Below are 12,782 nucleotides of genomic sequence, written 5' to 3' on the forward strand. Positions count from 1 at the left end.
GACGGTGCAGGGCAATGGGACTCGGAGCTGGGCAAACTGAGAAATGTTCTCAGGAGCCCAGCACAAACCCGGGTTTTTACAGAAAAGATTAAAATAATCAAGAAGGTTACACCAAGGAGACATGCAAAGAGAGAGAGGGGGAAAGAGGAGAAGGGAGTGCTGGTAGGAGCGGAGAAATACGTCAAGCTGTGTTGTGATCCCGTGTGGCACCTCCTTGGAGTGGCTGGACGCGGGCGAGGGCTGAGCTGGGGACGGGGCTGAGGGGTTTAGACCAAACCTTTCAGGACGAACATCTCCAGCGCGATAGAGCAGCCTGGCACAGTTGCATCCCTTCGTGTTTTCCCACCTTTCTTCAGAATCATGGTGGCCTCCTGCCTGCTCTGCCTTCCCTGCAGGGCTGCCCCATCCCCGCCTCCCTGCCTTGGTCATGCTCTTCTTCCCCATCTGCCCATTAACCAAGCGTTGAACTAAGACCCAAAAACTAGAGATGTTCATCCTTTGTGAGTGTCCTGCACCCAACCTATGGCCACGGGTCACCCGTGGTGCTGCCCAGGCAGGCAGAGGGATGCAGCTGCTGCTGGGAAGCACCAATTCTGCACAAGGCCGGTCCTCAGGTAGGCAACACACTCACCGTGGGACACCAGAGCCCGAGCTGCAGGGCAGGAGGGTTTAACTCATTGCCCTCCCCAGGGCTCGGGCCTCACGGATGGTGGACGAGGGCTCGGGAGGTCGGGGCAGAACCACAAACAGCAGCAAAGTTGTCTCTCATCTCTGCTGGGGTAACTGGAAAGATCTTGGAGCAAACCCTCAGCAAACTGCATTGCTTTTTATTTAAAAAAAAAAAAAAGTTAAAAGAACTCTCCTACAAGAACCAACATTCTCCCTTAGCAATACCCTTCCACAGTCCTTGGAGGATCTCGTTTTATCTTTCCACGTTCATCTCCACCACCCTGCCAGTGGTGACACCCAGATGCTGTGTGAAATAACAAGGAATCCCCCCCCACCATTGCAGATGGCCTCGGAAAAGGCAAAAATATTATGCAAAATTATCAGCGAGGGTGCATCCCCCTCCCTGACCCTTTTTATATTTCTTTTTTAGCAAGGAATGAGGAATATTTAGTGATTTATTTCTGGGTCTAAACACACACCTGATGTGCCTGCTCCCCAGAGGCACTTGTTGCATGGATGTGTGAAGGGAAAGGGAGGGATGGTAGCATCACATCGCCTACTAAAATTACCTTTAATAATAATTATATATATTATAAATAATTATATTTAATAATAATAATACAACCAATAGTTGTATTGCTAGGCTGTTACTCAGTTTACACTTCCCAGTCAGGGCACCTGAACCTGGAGGACTTCAGCAGCTCGGACAAAACTTCAGCCTCAGCTGCCGCCCCTCCCCAGACCCATCATTCCTGCCAGGCCGAGGCTGCTGGTGGCAGGAGGCCCATGTTCTTCCCGAGTGCTACATAAAAAGATAATGTTAATAATAACCGGTTCCAGCTGGAACGGTCCCTATAAAACCCCATTTGCTTGGGAAAGTCCACCCAAGCGATGAAACCCCAGCGCGGGCGGATTCATCTTTATTAATCCTTGGGTGGAGGGCTGGGAGGAGCCCCGGCCGAGGGTGATGCTTGGAGGGTCACGGGCGAGAAGGACCAATGAGAATTTCAGAGCTGGATTTGTTGCATTTTTTTTAGTATTTCTCTACTCCTTGATGATGATCATTGGAGATGTGGGCGATCTTCCCCTCCGCAGCGAAAGCCGCTTCCCCGTCCCTCCTCTGGCCCGACGCTCCACGCACTCGGGTTTAAGCAAATTAGCAAACAAGGCTTAGCAAGATAAGGAAAAGATGTGCAGGGAAGGGGAAAAAAGGCACTTCCAACCCAGGCCGGCTCTCACGGCTGTTTTATGTAACGGAGCACGTGGGTTTCCACGTTTATTTTCGGCCCTGCCGGGGGTTATCTGATTGCCAGGCAGGGAGCAGCGCCGTGAACCGATGTCAATCCTCGCCGCACCGGCATTACAGCATCATAAAAAAATACCGTAGCTGCTATTTTTGGGCAGCAGCTCTCTCCGACTCAGTGAATAAATGCAGCTCCCTGTGACTCACTCGGGGGGATTATTAATAGCCACAAAAGCAGAACACCAAACCCCCACCAATATTGCTCATTTCCCACACGGAGCTTTCTAGTTTCTCGCAGCAATCGCACTCCAGAACTTTTTGTCTCAAAATTTAATTTAAAAAAATATATATATACAGGGGGAACAAATTTTCTATTCGAATCACACCGTGAAGCCTTGGCGGGGGGGAGGAAAGCCTGCAGCGATGGAGGATGCTCGTTGCTCCAGCTCTGGGCAAGCAGGGGCCCACACGCCGGCCCTGCACCGCACGCTGGGCTGACACCTGGGTTAGTGGGAGGCTCGTTAAGGCAAGGCTGCTGCTATTAACGACCCTCGAAATAAAGGCTCGGTCTGATTTAACCAGCAACCATCCGGGGTGGCAGAGCAGTGGGGAAGCAGCGAGGCGTTCTGAGGGGGAAGAAATTACGCGTGGCTCGTTCTGCTGCGTGACAGCTGGTGAAGAAACCAGCGACAGGCAGCAACCGGCGGATAAAGATACGGCCTCAAGCCTGGAGTTCACCCTGCCCCAGGGATGGAGTCTAAGTTCAACCAGTTTTTCGGTAATTAGGGTGAAAATCATCGGTGGGGTCCTCCACACTGTCCTGGCCCTGCTGCCACATGGGACTGCGGCGCTTAAATAGTGTCAGCTTTGATAAGGTGGGTCAACCTTTACAAAAAGAAATCACACTCCCCCCCCCAAAATGTCCTGTTGGTGTTGAGGACAGTGCCATGGGTGCAGGGAGGAGGTGTCCATGAGGATGGTGGTGTAGTCGGCTTTTACGACACAGGTTCGCAGGCCCACATGTTTATGATGATGATGGACAGGAATTAGATGAAAAGGAACATGATGATGATGATGATGATGATGACTCTGCCATAGAATCACAGAATCAATCAGGTTGGAAGAGCCCTCTGGGATCACCGAGTCCAACCATTGCCCTGACACCACCACGTCAACTAGACCATGGCACTAAGTGCCATCTTCAAGCACAAAGCATTTACCTGGATGCCATGGGTAGAGGTAAGCAGCTAAATTAAAAAAAAAAATTATAATTATTTTTTTTTTAAGCAAAGACATGAACTTTTTTGACTTCTACCAACTTTCTCACCTTGCAGTTCCCCTGAGCTGGGACTTCTTTCCCGTTGCCACAACAGCACAATAACGATAGTATGACTTTTCACTCAGCGCTTACCCAACCTTTTGGATGTTTGACCTCAAGGATTCCTCCCCAACAGTAAAGCAAATCACATGCCTCTCCAAAACCATCCCTTGTCTCCTCCTCCCCAAACATCTATGCAATGAAACTTGAGTGGGAACCATTCCAGCCTGAAGAGTTTCCCAGCAGTGTCAGGACCCGGCGCAGGGGCCAAAAGGCTGCAACTCTCCATCCTGCTTGCCACTGGGGGGGAGGGGGGTAGGGGTGGGGTGTGGGGGGGTGGGGTGGGGTGGGGTGGCTCTTGCTGGACACACACTTTCCTGCACCCAGCTTTATAGATGGTGTCGGCTTTGGAAAATGTTTGTTGACTTAGAAAATTTAAGTGTATGGAGCTGATATGCTGGATATGTGGCTCTGTAGAGCCTGGTGCCCTTCATTGTGGACAGCGGGTGGCAGGGAATGGGTGATGAGCTCCACTGCTGCTCCTCGCTGTCTGACGTGATGTGGAGGTGACCCACACTGGGGAGGTGAAGGCACCCAATGGGCCATCAGAGCTCAAGTTTCTCTCGTTTTAGAAAACAAAGGGGAAATGGCCAATGTGGCAAGATGCATTGTAAAATGTGAGTATAACACACGCATGTTGGGCACGACACCTACATGCCATCATGGACTGTCACCTGCGAAGCAGCAACACTAACCAAAGCCGTGGGGGGGACAGAAATGCCAGCAGTGACTGGAAATCACCCTCTTATTGAATTCATTCCTCAGCAGATGCAGACATTATCCAGCTGGAGCCCTCGCCTGTCCTGAAGGTCTGATGTGTCAGCCAAGCCGACCTGGAGTTGAGCCATCGCTAGCTCCAAAATCGGTGACAGGCAATTGTTGGTTTATAGACGTGATAAAACTGAAATAGCTGAGAACTGAATATTTATCTGCGGTCTAATTTTCATATGACAATGGCAATGGCTTCGGAGCTTAAACGTGTCTCTGGTGCTTCATCTACCCATTCACTCGTCTCATAATTCAGATTTTTCAAGTACGTGTTGTGCTTCGTGGGCAGTGCCAGTCATCAGCTGGGCTCTCTTACAGCCATTAAAAGGCACACAGACATGGCCACCGTGTCTTGTGGAAGCACCATCCACAACTCCACCGGCTGCAGAGAAGGTCAGAGCCCGCCCGTGTGCTGGGGACAACGGGATGAGGGTGTTCATGGGCTGATGTTTTCACCTGTGCAGCCAGGATTTGGAAAGCTCTGCTGTTCCTGCTGTGCACGAAGGGATGGAGAGGCGTGGTAAGTCAACTCAGGTTCTGTGTGGCCCATCCATGGCCAGAAAGGACTTGTGGCAGGGGAGGATGCAAAGCTGGGTTTTCTGGGTCCTGCAGAGAGACTTAATAAAAAAAAAAAACCCCACAAACCAACCTCTGACTGAAAGCAAGTCTCCTGCCTGCCCAAGAAGCTGAGTCAGCTGAAAAGCATCAGGAAGCTCCTGGGTTCTGCCTGGCACACCGTGATGATTACAAGATGTGGCGAGGCCAAGGATTTGGTGACTGGATGTGAATAGGCAACACCCCCCCCCCCCCCCCTCAATTCTGTTTCTGTTTCTTGCAGAAGGGTGGAGCAAATCGAAGTCTGTCACCTCACCCCAATCCCACCAGTAGCCTGGGGCAGTCCTGGAGCACATCAACTCCAAAGACAACTACCGACGCCCTCCAAATCTCCTGCCCATCCTCAACCCTCCACAAACAGTCCATGCAGGCATCACTAGTACTGTCACCTAAAGGTACATCAGTCAGGTTATAATTTACACAGGAGACTAAAGCACTTGCTGCTCAATGCTAGGGTGGTATTAAGTGCACAGGAAAGATGGGAATTGCTTTTCCTCTCTCACAAAGCTTCCACCAAAGCCCACACCTCTGGTGTCATCATCATTGGCAAGGAAAAAAGAAAAAAATATATTAAAACTAGTAGGTGGCTGAAAGAAATTCCACGTAAAAGGAGGCTGATGTATTGGAAGATCACAGTGTGACTGTAACACAGGGGACATTCACACAGGAGATGTTCGGAGTCTAGAAAACAAACCATGTTTCAAAAGGACGGAACCAATTCCATCACGCTCGTACTACCTGTGAAAGCTCTTTTGAGAGAAGGATTTGCAGGATCAAGCCACATGACTCTTCATTAATTAAAGCGTTTAACTAATTGAAATGTGCAGTCTCTTGACTCTCCTTAGCATGGCTACCTGCTCGAGAGCTGACATAAATTAGGGAAAAAATCATATGCAAGAGGACAGCGTTATCACCCTGAAGGATTCGTAACAGATCAAATGGCTCCGTAGCACTGAGAGATGCCAACAGCCCTAAGAAGGACGATGTGACAAGAGGAAGGCAGCGAAACCACACCTTGAATCCTGTGTCCAGTTCTGGGCCCCGCACTTCAAGAAAGATGTTGAGGTGTTGGAGCGAGTCCAGAGGAGGGCGACCAAGCTGGTGAAGGGGCTGGAGGGTCTGACCTACAAGGAACGGCTGAGGGAGCGGGGGGTGTTTAGCCTGGAGAAGAGGAGGCTCAGAGGTGACCTTAGTGCAGTCTACAACTACCTGAAGGGAGGTTGTAGTGAAGTGGGAGTCGGCCTCTTCTCCCAGGCAACCAGCGATAGGACAAGAGGACACAGCCTCAAGCTTCGCCAGGGGAGGTTCAGGTTGGACATTAGGAAGAATTTCTTCTCAGCAGGGGTCATTAGCCATTGGAAGGGGCTGCCCAGGGAGGTGGTGGAGTCACCATCTCTGGAGGGGTTTAAGAAAAGCCTGGACATGGCAGTTAGTGCCATGGTCTAGTTGCCATGGTGGTGTCAGGGCAATGGTTGGACTCGATGATCCCAGAGGTATCTTCCAACCTGGTTGATTCTGGAATTCTGTGATCTCCAGGGAAGTCGGGATGCTCAGAACAGTTGCGTGGTCAAAGCAGCTGCCGAAATGCAGCAAGGATTTAGGAAAATCAGAATTTGCTCACAGTTTGTGACCATTAAAAGGATAAAGATGCACGTGGTGAAACCTGCCAGAGACAACCCGTCACTGAGCTTTTATATGGAAAGCTATTGAAGGTCGGTAGCACTTGAGTTGTCCCAGTCCTGCAATACAGCAACCACTCGACTCAAACCAAGGTTGACAGAAGCTCAGGGGACTGAGCAGTTTGCAGCGGTCAGAAATAGCTTCTACCTTCAGAGGACAGCTTCATACTGCAGCCTCACAAGTGCTGCTCGTGCTGGAGGTGCTCACATCCAGCCCTGCACGAATAAAGAGCAACGGGGTGACTCCTGGGTCTCTCACCCTGGTGGGTCCTCCCTACCCCACTGCCCCATCCACCACTCAGAAGCCAAAGGAAAATCCAGTGCAGGGAAGGATGTATCAGGAAGTTGGGGGTTTTTTTTGGACATGTTCTAGGTATGGCACAGCACTGATGATAGGGACCAAAATCTTCTGAGGTGGACACTCCAACCCCACTCAGAGTGAACATTGGAGAAAATCTCTTTAGTCATGAAAAGCTCCAATATTTTAGAGATTTTCAGAAGTCACAGGTGATCTCAGGGGGACTTGAAACAGAATCAATCAGGTTGGAAGAGCCCTCTGGGATCATCGAGTCCAACCATTGCCCTGACACCACCATGGCAACTAGACCAGGGCACTAAGTGCCATGTCCAGTCTTTTCTTAAACCCTTCCAGAGATGGTGACTCCACCACCTCCCTGGGCAGCCCCTTCCAATGCCTAATGACCCTTGCTGAGAAGAAATGCTTCCTAATGTCCAACCTGACCCTCTCCTGGTGAAGCTTGAGGCTGTGTCCTCTTGTCCTGTCGCTGGTTGCCTGGGAGAAGAGGGAGAAGAGGCCGACTCCCACTGCGCTACAACCTCCCTTCAGGTAGTTGTAGACTGCACTAAGGTCACCTCTGAGCCTCCTCTTCTCCAGGCTAAACACCCCCAGCTCCCTCAGCCGTTCCTCGGAGGTCAGACCCTCCAGACCCTTCACCAGCTTGGTTGCCCTCCTCTGGACTCGCTCCAACACCTCAACATCTTCCTTGAAGTGCGGGGCCCAGAACTGGACACAGGATTCAAGGTGCGGCCTCACCAGTGCCGAGTACAGAGGGACAAAAACACTTCAAAGGGATCCAGTTTTCAGAAGGTGCAGTGAAAAATGGCCGGGGTTAAAGGGCTTTGGGTCGAGTGCCCCACTCAAATATTGGCCACCTCAGAAAATGATGCTATTAATGCAATCTCATGGTCTGTCACCCATAAAGCACACACATCAGAGCCATGAAATCAATACAAGACAGAAACCGATGTCCTGACAAAGTTTCTCCGTGGGATGCAGTGCAAACCTGGCCCTCATATGGTTTCAAAGCAGGAAGAGATATTGGCACAGGCAACGATCTCCTTTGAAATAACAGATACAAAAGGTGCATTCTTTTTCTTGTTTTGTTTTTTTTTTTTTCACTTGTGACAGCATTTGTTAAAAATATTACATCTGCTTTTGAGAAGGTAATACCCTCTCCATATCATATGGAAAAATAAACTCTACAGGACACGCAACAGATACCCCCAGTTGGCACAGACCTGCTTTAGGAGATCAGAACCACAGACTCAGCCATGGGGAGGGCTGGCTTTGACTTCCTTGTCCCCAGATTCTTAAACCATCGCGTTGTAGGAATGGTGAAAGACAAGAATACATAAAAACAGTAAAATGTTTATTTTCTTAGAAAAAAAGAGATTCAAAATGATTGTGATCACACTCCCATCCGTGCTCAGCAAAGCCAATACTGCAAGCTTAGTCCTTGATTAAGATACCTATTAAATGAAACTCTTTTTCCTCTTAAAATACAAATTCCTGCTCCCGCATCACTTCCAGTATTTCAGTGATAACATGCTTTTAATGGATAATAAGTTTCTCAGCTTCTTCTCAGCGGAGAAACAAGGCCTGCCATGGCAAAAAAAACATCCCATCTCCAAAGCTTGAAATCACCAGCATTAATAAGCACTCCGGGCCCACCGCGGACTGACAGACAGCTTAAGGGTGTTTCTCAGATGCTCGAATGTTCACTTATGGAAGCTTTGTATAACACTACCTCATCTGATAGAAAACGGGCCAGAAGCCTCCATAAAATCAACGACGTCTTTTGGATTAACTTTTGAAGGATTCGCTGCGTATCTGGACACAGAAAAAAAGTGAGAAGTTGCGACAAGTTGTAACTAGCAGCAACGAAAAGAGTTCCTTACGAGTTCTTAGCGATATTCCTCATCTGTTCATTAAGAAACACTGTAACTGAATGGAGCATATAATGTGGAAATGATCTTCTTCTGGTATGTAGTGCTGTTCGTTCTAGAAGACTTCCAAAAGGTCTCGACTGGGTTGTCATCTATTTACACAGTAGTACTCCTGGTGTGAGTGGCAGAACTGGCACTATGTGACATCCTCCTCTTCTGAACAATAGTCACGGCCCTGGAAGGAGAAAAGCCAGTTTGTAAATCACAGAATCACAGAATGGTTAAGGGTTGGAAGGGACCTCTGGAGATCATCCAGTCCAACCCCTGCCCAAGCAGGGTCACCCAGAGCACGTTGCACAGGGTCGTGTCCAGGTGGGTTTGAATATCTCCAGAGAAGGAGACTCCCCCCCTCCCTGGGCAGCCTGTGCCAGGGCTCTGGCACCCTCACAGTAAAGAAGTTCCTCCTCATATTCAGATGGAACTTCCCATGTTTCAGTTTGTGGTCGTTGCCCCTTGTCCTGTCCCTGGGCACCACTGGGAAGAGTCTGGTCCCCTCCTCTTGACACCCACCCCTAAGGTATATATGACTGCTTGAAGACAGGAGTACCATAAATTAAGCATTAATATATTTTAGTTCTCTAAACTTAGGAGATTTAAATTCACAGAAACCTCAAAAATAGGGAAGGGAGTTTGCACATCTCCCCTAACCATTTCTGGAAGGCTGGCATGAAACCAAGACAGGAGATCCTTCCCTTTCTGTCACGGTTATCTCATAAATTTCATCCTCTCTATTGAATTCCAGGGGGGTCCAATAAACCGATTTACAAAACTATTTTATGTAAAGATACACCTTGATGGACACAACCCTCCAGATCCATTGCGAAAACATAATCTCTGAGGCAAAAGCAACGAAGCACTTAATCCTTCGAGCGATGCAGATCAGCTGCTGTGAACCAGAACACCTCATCTGATAACCTCAGCGAGGGTTTAACGTGAGCACAAAAGATACTATTTGTATTGAAATTACACTTGCACAATGCGGGGAAACGGGCTAAGCCTGACAGAACACAGACTTCATACAGACCAGTCATACTACACCTTCCATCCCATCCCAAACACACTTGCCACAGCATCTATCTAGGTATCACCCTTGGGAAGGTCTGGAGAAGACATGTCCTGCCCCTCACCTGGGGGTGTTGGTCGATGGCTGGCTGAACACGAGCCAGCAGTGTGCCCAGGTGGCCAAGAGGGCCAATGGCATCCTGGCTGGTATCAGCACTAGCGTGGCCAGCAGGACTAGGGCAGGGATCGTCCCCCTGGACTCAGCACCTCGAATCCTGGGTGCAGATCGTCTCTTTCTCAGGAAGATCAGAGAAAGAATGAAGTTGCCTTCCCCACTGCATTGTAAATCCAGCACCCAGGGGTTTCACCTCGGTGCTCCTCAGGCAGAAAGGCAGGAGCGGTCTTCGTTTCCCCACCAGCAGAGAACGAAGGCTGCTTTGGTCCTGCTAAGCACCATGGCCCTAATCCAGTCAAATACTTAAAAATATCCATTTTTGCCCTCCCCTTGGTTGTTTCAGAGGCTGTTTGATAGATGCTCAAGTGGTTTGCACCTGCAATCAGTGAGAGGCTTGCAGTGCTGGAGATGGGGAATTGTCCTGGTGGGGTTGGGCAAAACCTCACTCCAAACCATGAGCTAACAGCTCGCACAGCCGCAGGTATTGAAAAGCCGTGGAGATGTGGTGCTGAGGGACATGGGTTAGTGGTAGGCTTGGCAGTGCTGGGTTAACGGTTGGACTCGATCTTAAAGGTCCTTCCCAACCAAAACAGTTCTGTGATTCTATCAGGTCTTCTGAAGAAACCACACTGACATACTGACACTGCACAGCGGCAGTCAGAAGATGAGCTCCATGACGCAAGCAGAGGAGCTCCCACAGTATCTGAGTGCAGGCTGAAATGGTGGGGATTTTTTTCTGGGAGCAGATGTGTGTCAGGAAGGAAAAGAAGAAACCAGAGAAGGTGACAACCCCCTCCTTCAAATAGAGCAGCACCGTGGCTGGAAAATGAGGGTGCCCAGAGAAGCTGTGGCTGCCCCCTCCCTGGCAGTGTTCAAGGCCAGGTTGGATGGGGCTTGGAGCAACCTGGTCTGGTGGAAGGTGTCCCTGCCCATGGCAGGGGGTTGGAACTAGATGGTCTTTAAGGGCCCTTCCAACCCAAACCAGTCTGTGATTCTGTGACTGCTGGCCAAACCCCATCCCCTGGTGCCCAGGGGAGCAGCGTCCCACATCCAGAGGAGCCGCAGGCACAGAGCGTGTGGCTAATAACAGGACTGTATGGGCCATCCTTTAATAGCCCGGGCTACTAAATAAGATTTAATGTTTGAGAGTGTAAATGAACTACACTGAGGAAGATGAGAATGGGAACACGCACATCCAAGTCCACGTAATTCCCGAGAAATCCTGTCTTCCTCCCCTGCAACCTTATCAGATATCCACAGAACGCCTTAACACGAGTGTGTGAATTTAAGGTAATTAAATTCTGCTCCTTTTCTGCTGCTCGTACCCCAACCGGAGCTAACGGCTCATTCCCCTGCTCCCTCCACTTGCTGCATCTGGGAAGCGCCACCACCCTGCTGCCCTGACCAGGGCACACATCATGGCTGACGATATCCTTTTAGAGAAAAGAAAAGAAAAAAAATCCCAGGAAAAGCCCTTTTCCCTGTTGTTGCGGGTGCCAGGCCCATAAACACCACCCCACGCCACCCGCATGCAGAAGCCGTCCCAGTTCAATAGCCCTTTGTGTGGCGGGGGGACTCGCCAAGGGGGAGAAGGCAGCTCAGGAGATGCTTCTTCCGCCACAGCTTGGCACCAGCGGCCCCGGCGAGGAGAGGAGGAAGAGGAGGCCGGCCGGGTCGGGAGAGGGAAATGAGCTGCACCAAGCGTCCCTTTCTTCTGCGACGGCTGAAAGAGCTGACGGGACACAGTGGCCCCTTTCAGAGGAGGTGGCCGGCGCTGGGCAACGTCAGCCTGGCTCGGCGGTGGGAACCCTTCTCATCAATCTGGTTTTGTTTACGGCGCTCACAGAAAGAAGGGGAAGAAAATGCCAGGAGGCGGCACTAAATAATCGTAGACTGTGCTCATTTTTGCCCGTTTCTGGTTTTGTTAGAGAAAAATCAATGGAGTCATTAAGAGCAATCCACTTTGCTAATGAGTTTTAGCCTAGTGATTCTGCCCTCGCATACGTTTTGGTTAGCAATCCCCCCTCATTTCTCTTTAACTACGACACAAGGAGCTGCATTGTGTCTTCCCCCCGCACTTCAGTCCCAGTTTTACTAACGAGGGGATAGAATCACAGACTGGTTTGGGTTGGAAGGGACCTTAAAGATCATCTAGTTGCTCCCAGGCACCTCTCCCATGGTTTTCAACAACAAATCATCAGTCTCCAACGCGGCTCCTGGCAGGCCGGTGTGCGGATCGGCGGGGAAAGCCCTGCAAACCCACCCCGACACCAGCGCTGGAGCTCAAGACCAAGTTCTCTCTCGACCCGAAGCGACATACCCTGCAGCAGCGGAAACACAATGCCCCGGCTTGGGGTATCCACCGGCTGCATGAGGGTTCGTAGCAAGACATCTTAGAACCATAGAATGGTTTGGGTTGGAAGGGACCTTAAAGACCATCTAGTTCCAACCCCCCTGCCACGGGCAGGGACACCTTCCCCTAGACCAGGCTGCTCCAAGCCCCATCCAACCTGGCCTTGAACACTGCCAGGGAGGGGGCAGCCACAGCTTCTCTGGGCAACCTGGGCCAGGGTCTCACCACCCTCACAGCAAAGAATTTCTTCCTCATATCTCATCTCAATCTCCCCTCTTACAGTTTAAAACCATTCCCCCTCATCCTATCACTCCATGCCCTTGTCAAAAGTCCCTCTCCAGCTTTCCTGTAGCCCCTTCAGGTACTGGAAGGTGCTAGAAGGTCTCCCCGGAGCCTTCTCTTCTCCAGGCTGAACAGCCCCAGCTCTCTCAGCCTGTCTCCAGAGCAGAGGGGCTCCAGCCCTCTGAGCATCTTCGTGGCCTCCTCTGGACTCGCTCTAACAGCTCCGTGTCCTTCCTCTGTTGGTGCCCCCAGAGCTGGACGCAGCACTGCAGGGGGGGTCTCCCGAGAGCGGAGCAGAGGGGCAGAATCCCCTCCCTCGCCCTGCTGGCCACGCTGCTGGGGATGCAGCCCAGGACACGGTTGGCTTTCCG

General features: G+C 50.6%; 1 protein-coding gene across 1 annotated transcript in view; it reads right to left on the bottom strand.

Moving 5' to 3' along the window:
* Positions 1–8,001: 8,001 nt before the first annotated feature.
* C21H1orf21 (chromosome 21 C1orf21 homolog) overlaps positions 8,002–12,782 on the bottom strand; it is a 141,671-nt gene continuing 136,890 nt past the window's right edge. Inside the window, exon 6 of the mRNA XM_068416970.1 lies at positions 8,002–8,774. Within this exon, the coding sequence (XP_068273071.1) occupies positions 8,736–8,774 (39 nt within the window). The 3' untranslated portion in view covers positions 8,002–8,735. The remainder of the gene's footprint in view (positions 8,775–12,782) is intronic.

The sequence above is a fragment of the Nyctibius grandis genome, chromosome 21, assembly GCF_013368605.1.
Source record: "Nyctibius grandis isolate bNycGra1 chromosome 21, bNycGra1.pri, whole genome shotgun sequence".
In the NCBI taxonomy this organism is placed as follows: Eukaryota; Metazoa; Chordata; class Aves; order Nyctibiiformes; family Nyctibiidae; genus Nyctibius; species Nyctibius grandis.